Source organism: Onychostoma macrolepis, chromosome 24 (assembly GCF_012432095.1).
Source record: "Onychostoma macrolepis isolate SWU-2019 chromosome 24, ASM1243209v1, whole genome shotgun sequence".
NCBI lineage: Eukaryota > Metazoa > Chordata > Actinopteri > Cypriniformes > Cyprinidae > Onychostoma > Onychostoma macrolepis.
The window spans coordinates 15045384-15056680 of NC_081178.1; the positions used below are offsets into that span (position 1 = coordinate 15045384).

An 11297-nucleotide genomic window follows, 5' to 3' on the forward strand; every position below is an offset into this window, starting at 1 on the left:
TTCAATGTCAGCAGGTGGAGAACAGCATGAGAGAACTTAAGATGATTCTAGAGATACTGCGAAATTGCCTGTATCAACATAATGAATGCAAAGTACGTCATTTCAAATAATCTTCCCCGTGCTGATTATTTGAGTAGTTACATTCATTGTACATTATCCGCAGACGCTCTCACAGGGGGTCTTTGTGGGTGTGAAACACTGCGGGTTTGAAATCTTGCTAGCATCATGCAGATTTTCTTGTAAGGTGCAGTCTTTACAAGAAAATCTACACGACACCTAGCAAGACTGTGTGCATGTAATCAGTCATGTGATCATTTCTGTGAAGTACAAAGGGAGTTAATCAACCTGAGATTGTGAATATGAATATTTCACCAGTTAAACTTTCACGCAATTTACAGCCTTTCAATTAATGTTCAGGCTTAGGTTTTGATGAAACTGTTCTCTCAAGAATTAACATTTTGTCAACATTTAATTTCCCTTCTTTATAGCCCTATTTAGATTTCATTAGGTATGCTGATTATTATTTTCATGTTATTGCTGATATTAAAATTCTATCGTTTTAAATGCTTGAAGTGTGTTTGTGTGTGTGTGTGTGTGTGTGTGTGTGTGTGTGTAATTTAATTAATTATTTAAAATGTTTTTTTTAATTATATAATTTAAGTTGTTTTAATATATATATATTAAACGTATAATATATATTCTTTTTAATATATATATATATATATATATATATATATATATATATATATATATATATATATATATATATAAATATATATATATATATATATATATAATAAATTATTAATTATTTCCTTTTTTTTCCTTTTGGTCATATGACATACAAGTAAATAGAAAAAATACCTCATCTATATTAAGTTTGTTGACATCAGCTGTACGTGTAAATGTGTCAGATTTAGCCATTCAGGCAGATTGCAGTACCTGATGGTAGCTAGTATAATAATGTGGGGAAAAAAAAAAAAAAAAAAAAATATATATATATATATATATATATATATATATATATATATATATATATATATATATATATATATATATATAATTAATATATATAATATAATATAATATTAATCATATTATTTACATGTGCCACAGGCAGATTGCAGTCCCTGACAAATTATCATTGAGCTAGTATAATAATGTGAAAAAAATTGTAGTATGAATTAATTTAGAAATATATTTCATTTTGAAATTTTCAAAATATGCACTTAAATATGCAGTATTGACTGATACCGCCAAGTTTTGTCTCAACAGGCTGTGACTACAGAGCTGCGTCTGGCAGCGGTGCTGATGGCTCTGTGGCCCTGGTTCCTGCTCGACGATCTCACCATGACAGCAGCCCTGGAAATGCTCTGTGTCTACACGGCTAACTGCACAGTAGGTCAGTCTTCTGAGAGGTGGAGGAAAGAGAGCGAGAAAAGAGGAATGACAGAGTAAAAGAGGATTAGAAGGCGAGAGACAGGGTGCTGAGATAATGTATGAGCTTTGTGCTCACTGTAACCGTCTCATGAGTCATGTGGTGGTACAGTAAGTGCCATTGTGTACTAAATACAAGGCTGACATGAGCCCGACAGCTACAGAAGGGATTGTGTCATAGTCGAAGTGTGCTGCCAGATTACTGGAAACTGGGATGGAGCATTTGTGTTAAGGGGAGGTACTTCAGGTGTAAATGATTACTTTGTCTGGATTGAGCAATTTTGCCATTTTGCAGCTTATAAATATTAAATATATATATATTTATTAGGGCTGTGAATCTTCGGACAGCGAATCAATTCGATTCATGATTCTTAGGTTTTCGATTCGATTCAAGAATGATTTTTGCAAATTCAGAACAATTCAATTCACAATTCAATTCAATTCACAATTCAATTCAATTAACGATTCGATGCTGCATTCTTTAAGTGCATTCACAGGATTATTTAAATGCTTCCACTAAATTCTTTAAATGCTTAGTCAGGGGGCAAATTACACAGCAGCCTTTATGGTTAGAGAGAGAGAGAGAGAGAGAGAAAAAAAACACTTTTGTCCATTGTTAGATGCTAGTTTAATGGTGCTATGGCATATGTAGAAATTTATGTAAGCCAAGTAAAAAAGTTAATTCTACTTTTTATTCATCTTAGCTGCAGCAATAGATGCCTTTGTCCATATTAGGCATTTCCTTGCACGTCTTAAGTTCTATGAGTGTGAGATCACTTCTCTTTCAGTGCGAAAACTTCTTTATCTCATTTTCATAAAATAAAATGCTATGGTATTTAACTTTGCCTCTCCATCGGCGTATGATGATTCTGAAAGAAAACGCTTCCGAGGTCTGTTTGCTATAGCAACGAACGCTATACTTTCATGCATCTGATTAACAGATAAACCTCACGCTCTTATTTCAGTGTTGTTGTTAATGCTATGGTTAACAGTTTCCTTCATACATTTGGTTCAACGACATTGTTAAAAGTAATTTATCATTCAATAGAACAAACACACCTGATTCAACTCATTAGCTCGTTAGAAGAAACTCCAGGACCTGAAATGGGTGTGTCAGATAAGGGAGACATACAAAATGTGCAGTGTTGAGGGGCGCCTAGGACCAGGGTTGAGAAACACTGCTTTAGACACTTAAATTTTTGCTCCGTCCATGCAATAAATGTGCAGCCTTCGACTGCTCAGTGTTTCAGTACTTTCTAACTCTGAAAATATGCAAGAACAGATGGAGATTCCACACATATTGTTACACTCAGGTAATGGCAACAGTATGACCGAGAGCCATTGAAAAACTACCGAAAAGTAAAACTACTTTACTTTAGCAGTACTGGCCACGAGTACTTAAGGAGAGATCAAGGAGAGATGTGAGGGCACGAACAGCACCATTCAAGGTCTCCATTAATTCGTGCTTGTAGTAATTCAATGTGTGTATATCTTGAAAGAATTGAATTGTGATAGACATCGTGATTCATTCGATTCTTAACAATTAAATCGATCACTGTCCGAAATCGACGATTCACGATTCAAAAATCCATGTTTCAAGATCGATGCATATGCATCGTCAGGGTTTGCAATTGATGCATCGAGAAAACGAGTGAATCATTACACCCCTAATATATATATATTAATCAGCCACAACATTGAAGTGATAGTTCACCCCAAAATAAAAATTCTGTCATTGCTCACCCTTATGTTGTTCCAAACCAGTAAGATCTTCGTTTATCTTTGGAACACAAATTAAAGGAGAACTATTATGCCCCTTTTTACAGTATGTAATGTAAGTCTCAGGTGTCCCCAGAATGTGTCTTTGAAGTTTCAGCTCAAAATGCCCCACAGATCATTTATTATATCTTTTTTAAAATGCCTGTTTTGAGTGGAAGCAGAAACACGCTGTTTTCATGCATGTCTCTTTAAATGCAAATGAACTGCTGTTCCCCACCCCCTTTCCCAGAATAGGGTTGTGCCTTTACAGCTCGTTCCTCAGATACTCTGCTAAAAAAAACATCTGTTTGGTTTTGATTACCATGTCCATCACACTGAAATCATGCATTTTAAACAATATTAGTTTAAACTACTGATATACGGTTTTCTGAGCACACGCACAGAAAACGGCTGTCACTTGGCATGTGAGTACTAAACAAAGTTCTCTTTCATGTCTTATTGCGCTTAAACTGTCCATACACACAAGTTTATGTTTAAACACACAAGTTACAAAAACAGTCGGTTATTTCTGTGAAGGTAAAGAAGCTGGGAAAGAAATTGCATGTTTATATTAGATCTGTGTGGCAGCAGCATAATATACAGTAAATAAATAAAGTCCTCTGCTCTCTTGTATCCTCTGAGGCTGGTACTCTAAATAATGTTCTGTGCTTGTCAGTCCAGCCAAAGACAGAACAGTTAGCATGCTTTGCTCGAACTTTCGCCATGGCGTTTGAACTGGTACACCGTTGTCGCTTGTAAAAACACAATTATGCCGTAGTATACTCGTACCTTCGTAAAATTTAGGTTGAACCACTGATGTCACATGGGCTATTTTAACGATGTTTCTGGGCCTTGAACGTGTCAGTTGCGTTGCATTCTATGCAGGGTCAGAAAACTCTCGGATTTCATCAAAATTATCTTAATTTGGGTTCCAAAGATAAACAAAGGTCTTACGGGTTTGGAACAACATGAGGGTGAGTAATGAATTAAATCATTTTTATTTTTGGGGGCACTATCCCTTTAAAACCACCTGCCTAATATTCTGTAGGTCCCCCTCGCACTGCAAAAACAGCTCTGGTGCGCCGAGGCATGGACTCCACAAGACCTCTGAAGGTGTCCTGTGGTATCTGGCACCAAGACATAAGCAGCGAATCCTTTAAGTCTCCATGGATCTGATTTATTTGTCCAGCACATCCTATAGATGCTCAGTCGGATTGAGTTCTGGGCAAGCTGGAGGCCAAGGCAACACCTTGAACTCTTTGTCATGTTCCTCAAACCATTCCTGAACTATTTCTGCAGTGTGTCAGAGTGCATTATCCTGCTGAAAGAGGCCATTATCATTAGGGAACACTGTTGCCATGAAGTCTGTGGTCTGCAACAATCTTTAAATAGGTTGTACTTATCAGAGTATTTCTGATGGCCATGTGCCCATTGCAGGTGCTTTCGCTGGTGGGCAGGGGTCATTATGGCTACTCTGACTGCTCTGAAACTATAGAACAAACGGTGATGCACTTTCTGTCATGGTAATACTGGAAATATCTTGCAGTTTCCAAACATTCAAAAGTAGCAAAAGATCTATAAACATTTAAAATAATTATTTTTATTGCTTCTCAAATGAGAAAAAACGTAGGGTGGGATATGATTTTGTCTATCAGGAAATTATTGGTTCGTTGTTGTTTGCCGCGACCTCCTGTGAGTGACAGGTTGCTGGAGGAGAGGAATTATTGTCCTGCCCCTTGCACCAGTGCACGTGAATTAAAAAAAAAAAAAATACTGTGCACGGATAAATAAATAATAAACACTGCAGTATTTAATAAAGAATTATCAATTAGGATTTCATGGTGACTTGAAGTGAAATTGATCTAATTATCTAATAGGTTTTTGAAATCTAAGACATCCCCTTTTAAATATTACAGAAAAAGTATTAAAAAATCTGAATGTTATGTGGAACAACTGCTTTGTGTGTGTGTGCGCGTTTATTTGAGGGAGACGGTTACACATGAAAGCATTTGCACGTGTGTGAGAAAGAGAGAGTGTTGTACATGAAAGTGTCTGTTGGTGAGTGTGTTTTCTTGAACACAATGATTGCTCTGTCATATATGAGCTCATGGAAAGCTGTGCTTTGAGGCAGGATGTGGCTTCACACCTGTGAAGAGCCAGCAGCGCATGGGTGTATGTTAGTCTGAACGTATATGTCTGTCTGTCTGTGTGTGTGTGTGTGTGTGTGTGTGTGTGTGGGTGCACATTTGTGTTTTTGCGCCTGTGTGTGTGTTTGGGCTGTCAGTATGCTTTAACAAGCACTAGGCTACAATGGCATACTGTCAGGTGTGGTGTTTCTCAAGGTCTGTGTTAACAGCAGGTGATGTTGAAAGTTCATGAGGCTGGTTCTTCAATTATGGAATCAGCCCTCCAGCACATTTTCCTCACCATCATATTCTGTCCTGTGTCATTTTTATTATATAATTCATTAACCTGCAACACACAACCCTCATTCTTTCATCTGGCTGATTAATATTGGATTTCTTTGGCAAGCAAAACCCTGCTGAGGTCTCTCAATAATCTAGCATCATGTTAAATGATTCACCTGCAGTCTTGCTGTTCTTCAAAATGCGTCTGTCCACTTACCCAGAAGTGAGACATTTAGTGGTTTTGATACTTGACTAAATGCAGCATTGTTAGACCAGGAGGAAATGGTTAATTTTAATAGAGTTAAACACAGTGGAACAATTCTGTTTCCATTGAGTTTCCACGCTCATTGTTACACAACTGTGCAGTGATATTTTGAGACAAGATGAATACCAAAAAGAAAAGGCTTGTGTGGTTTTATATCGCTGGCAAAGTTTCCTTTTGCAGCACCGTGGGGAAAAAAGAAAGAAAGAACCATTCATAAGTTTGAAATCAGTAAGGTTTTCGTAGAAATAGTCACTTATGTTCACCAAGGCTGCATTCATTTGATCAAAAACACAGTATAAACTATAATATTGTGAAATAATATTTCTATTTAAAATAGCTGTTTTTTATTTTGCTATATTTTATAATGTACTTTATTCCTGCGATGCACAGCTGAATTTTCAGCAGTCATTACTCCAGTCTTCAGTGTCATATGATCCTTCAGAAATCATTCTAATATTCTGATTTGCTGCTCAAGAAACATTTATTATTATCATTGTTCAAATGTGCTGCTTAATATTTTTGTGGCAACTGTGGTAATTTAAATAAATCAGCATATTAGAATGATTTCTGAAGGCTCATGTGACACTGAAAACCGGAGCTATGATGCTAAAAATTCAGCTTTGATCACAGAAATAAATTATATTTTAAAGTGTATTAAAACAGAAAACTGTTACTTTAAATTGCAATAATGTTTCACAAAATAACTTAAAAACATTAAAAATCTTACTGATCCCAAACTTTTGAGCGGCTCAGTAGAAGTATTCATTTCATAATTATTAAATATATATATATAAATCTTACTGACCCCACACTTTTGGACTGTGGTATGTATACATATTCAGTGTATGTGTATACTGTATATACATGATTATTTATTAATAAATTAGTAGTATTTTAATAATGAGTGAAATGTTTGTTTAAAGCTACAATTGTTTTGTTATGCAAGGTGTTTGGCCCCATTTCAGGGTTTGGGAAGGTGCCCTTCACTGATAAGAAACACTGAATAACAGTTTCGTTTCCTCAACATTGTGATTTTATCTTTCTGAGATACAGTTGTGTAGTTTCTTTGTATACGTTCTAGTTTTTTTCCATAATCAAGTTATCTCTCTTTCGCTCTGTCTCTCTTTTGTTCTCTTCCAGCATGCAGTGCTTTATGTAGCAGCAGCAGTGGTTGCTCTGGCGCAGTTCAGGCTGTTCTCCCTAAGACTGCGGTCACAAATTCACTGATGCATGGGGTGATGAAACTGGCCTCCCAGGTTGCCCCTGACAACAGCAGCATCCACAGTCTGGCTTTCTCACTGCTGGCCAACCTGGCCATCTCAAGGGACTGCAAAGGGGTACTGCTGAAGGTAACTCACTGGTTATGTTTAAAGCAAAAAATAATTCAGGGGAGGAAGAAATATAACCTTTTGAGACACTTCAGGCTGTAAATATAAAGTAAATAATATAACTAGATAATTCGGCTCTACAACAAGAAATCCTTTTATGACTCCTTTGGTTGCATATCAGCTTTTTTGTTTCATAGAGAAGTGTTAACAAAACCACTCTTCTTGTTTTCCCTAGAGTAACTTCCTGCAGCCCTTCCTGTCTCTCCCCATGCCTAAGGCAGGTGGTCGAAGCGGCAGTCCGGCGGCGGAGCCTCTGTTCCTCTGGCTCAAGCTGCTGCTGAATGTGTCGTTCGGGGAGGACGGACAGCAGATGATCCTCAGGCTCCGAGGGGCTTTGGAGCTGCTGGTCGGTCTGGCCCAGTCCAAACACTCCAGCTCTAAACCCACCATCCTGCTCATTCTCCATAACATCTGCTTCTGCTCCGCTAACAAGCCCAAAGTCTTAGCCAATGGTATGAGCGCTGGATTTATATGGATTTACATTTACATTACAGGGATTTACATGTTAATGGTTGACCAACATGTTCCTCTTTGAGTGGATAATGCCAATGCCAAGATCTAATGGGCATGGTTAAAGGGATAATTCACCCAAAAATGAAAATTCTGTCATTAATTACTCATGTCACATGTCGTTTCCAACCTATAAGACCTTTTTTCACCTTCGGAACACAAATTAAGATATTTTTGGCCAGAAAGTTAGTGAGGACATTGTTAAAATAGTCCATGTGACATCAGTGGTTCAACCGTAATTTTATGAAGCTACGAGAATACTTTTTGTGTGCATGGAACGTATGCATCGTGGTACTATCGTGAACATTCGGCAGAGACTGACACGGAAGAGAAGAAATTGTTGAATAAAGTCTTTTTTTTTTTTTTCTTTGTGCACAAAAAGTATTCTCGTACCTTCATAACAACGGTTGAACCACTGATATCACTGATGTCCTTACTACCTTTCTGGGCCTTGACTTTTTCAGTTGCGTTGCAGTCTATTGAGGGTCAGAAAGTTCTCGGATTTCATCAAAAATATCTTAATTTGTGTTCCGAAGATAAACAAAGGTCTTACAGGTTTGGAACGACGGGTGAGTAATTAATGACAGAATTTTTCATTTTTGAGTGAACTATCCCTTTAACAAAATAGCCAAATTTAATTTGATTAATTGGCATGGCTAATATATTTTTCTCCCCCCCAAAAAATTTCTTTCTTCTTTTTTTGGTAGGTCTGTGATTATAGTTTCTAGTCTTTTAAGATCAATTAGACACTGCAAGTGTAAAAATGATCCACCACACCCAGTATTTGAGTCTAGCTACACACAAACACCGAAATCCGGATGTCACAACAGCCGCAGTGTAGTGATAATACTTTTACTCATCAAACCAACGTTTCCGCCCAATTCCTTTTTATAGAAAGTGACGGAAATAAGATGTTTATCTTGACATGATGCGAATATGCACATGAAGCAGCAAATGTACACTACAAAAAAAAAAAAAAAAATTTATTACTTAAAATATTTGCTATAATAATAAAATTGTTATAAAAAATATATAGTTTTTGAGTGTGTGTGAGAGAGTTTTACTAATGTTACATATACAGTGCCTTGCGAAAGTATTCATACCCCTTAATTTTTCTCATGTTGCTGCCTTATGTTAAACTGCTTTAAATTACTTTTTATCAATCTATACTCCATACACCATACTGACAAAGCAAAAACAGAATTGTTTCAACTTTGTGAATTTATTAAAAGAATAAAAAAACTGAAATAAGTACATTACGTAAGTATCCATACCCTTAACTAAATATTTAGCTGAAGCACCTTTACTGCCTTGTCTTTTTTTTTTTTTTTTTTTTTATGCGACAAGCTTTGCTCATCAGCATTTGGCAATTATCTGCCATTCTTCTCCTCACCTCTCAAACTCTGTCAGGTTGGATGGGGGCAGATGCACATTTTCAGGTTTCTCCAGAAATATTTGTCTGGGCTACTCAAGGACATTCACAGAGTTGTCTATAAGCCACTCTTGCTGCGTGTTTAGGTTCATTGTCCTGTTGGAAGGTGAACCTTCTGCCCAGTCTGAGGTTCTGAATGCTCTGGACTGGGTTTTCATCAAGGCTATCTCAATATTTTGGTGCATTGAGCTTTTCTTCAACTCTGACGAGTCCCTCAGTCCCTGCCGCTGAAAAACAGCCCCATAGCATGAGCCTGCTACCAGCACACTTTACTTTTGGGATGGTACTCTGCAGGTGATGAGCATTGCCTGGTTTCCTTCAAACATGATGCTTAGAATTGAGGTTCATCAGACCAGAGAATATTGTTTCTCACAATCTGAGGGTCCTTTAGGTGCTTTTTTGCAAATTCCAAGTGTGTTTTCATGCGTCTTAACTGAGGAGAGGATTGAGTCTTGCCACACCGCCATAAAGCCCAGATGGGTGGAGTGTTGCAGTGATGTTTGTCCTTCTTTAGATTTCTCCTATCTCCACATATGACCATGGAGCTCAACTAGAGTGACCATCAGGTTCTTGGTCACCACACTAACCAAAGCCCTTCTCCATCAATCAATTGGTCAGTTTGGCCAGGAGTTCAGCTCTAGGAAGAGTCCTGGTTGTTTCAGACTTCTTCCATGAAGGGTAACAGACTACATGTTTCTGGGACCCTTCAGTGAAGCAGAATTTTTTTCTGAACTCTTCCCCAGATGTGTGGCTTGATGCAAACCTGTTTCCGAGCTCTACAGGCAGTTCTTTTGACCTCAGGGCTTGGTTTTTGCTCTGATATGCATTATCAGCTGTTAGACCTTTTATTAAGACGTGTGTGCCTTTCCAAATCATACCCATTCAATTGAATTTGCCACAGGTTAACTTCACTCTAAGTAATAGAGTCATATCTAAGCAATATGAATGCTCCTGAGCTACTGTCCCAGATAAGGGTATGAGTACTTATGCAATGGAATCATTTAAGTTTTTTTTTATTTTTAATACATTTGCAAAGATGTTAAAAACCCGTTTTTTGCTTTACCATTATGGTGTATGGAGTGTAGATTAATGTGGAAATTTTTTTTAATTGAAAGCAGTTTAACACGAGGCAGCAACATAACAAAACATGGAGGAAAAAAACAAAAACAAAGGGGTATGAATACTTTCGCAAGGCACTGTAAATACATAGACATAAATATTATATTAAATATTTAAATATTATATTTTTCAGATAAAGCTGTTGAGCTGCTAATCTCTTGTTTGGGCAGTAGCTCGTCAGAAATACGTACCATAGGAGCTTCTGCGCTTTGGGCTCTGTTGCACAACAATCAGAAGGTAACGTCATTTAGTCAATGGCATCTTGTTATTATATAATGACATTATGACAACTTGAATAATGAAATATTGGGAAAGAATATTGAATAGTACTACTAGAGTCAAGCGATAGTTCTTTGGCATCGACGTAGATTTCATGATCATTTTTATAAACACAAATTACATGCGAGTCTGGCAGCTCACACTTTTATGATCTGTCTCAACCTTTATTTTTCCATCCTGCATATCTCCTCTTATAAAGGCAAAGGCCACTTTGAAGTGTCCTTCCATCAGACTGAAAGTTGAAGAGGCATACATGTCTGCCAGGAAAGGTGGGAATATATTCAGTTTGATCATTGTAGAGCCTCTCATTTTTACTCTCTGATGGTACTACAGCAGTAGATGCATCAGGAATGGATCTTTCCTGAGAATTTGTGGTAATTGTCTGTTTGTTTGTTCATACAGATGAAGAGCAGACAAGTGACAAAACCCTGAAGGTCTATCTTCTGAAGTGCCTGAGAAATCTCACACACATCTTCAGCTCCTAAGTGCCTCTCTGGGATCATGAAAGTCACCTAATAATGTGAACGTTTACTTATGTTTTGGTACAATATGGAATATTTCATTCTGAGATTTTGTATATATTTTTTTGTTTTGTAGCAAATCAATAAATGAGCTGGTTTTACAGTAGACGCCTCTCCATTCTCCAACTGTAAAAAAGGATCACATGCACTGTAAAAAAAAAAAAAAAAAAAAAAACCGCT

The 11297-nt window shown here is 37.1% G+C and overlaps 1 protein-coding gene across 1 annotated transcript in view; it reads left to right on the forward strand.

Moving 5' to 3' along the window:
- The window catches only part of rttn (rotatin), a 78032-nt gene extending 66812 nt beyond the window's left edge, over positions 1 to 11220 (forward strand). Inside the window, exons 44-50 of the mRNA XM_058765158.1 lie at positions 12 to 92; positions 1276 to 1402; positions 7009 to 7217; positions 7432 to 7708; positions 10451 to 10554; positions 10796 to 10865; positions 10999 to 11220. Of these exons, the coding sequence (XP_058621141.1) occupies positions 12 to 92; positions 1276 to 1402; positions 7009 to 7217; positions 7432 to 7708; positions 10451 to 10554; positions 10796 to 10865; positions 10999 to 11081 (951 nt within the window). The 3' untranslated portion in view covers positions 11082 to 11220. The remainder of the gene's footprint in view (positions 1 to 11; positions 93 to 1275; positions 1403 to 7008; positions 7218 to 7431; positions 7709 to 10450; positions 10555 to 10795; positions 10866 to 10998) is intronic.
- The last annotated feature ends 77 nt before the right edge of the window (positions 11221 to 11297 follow it).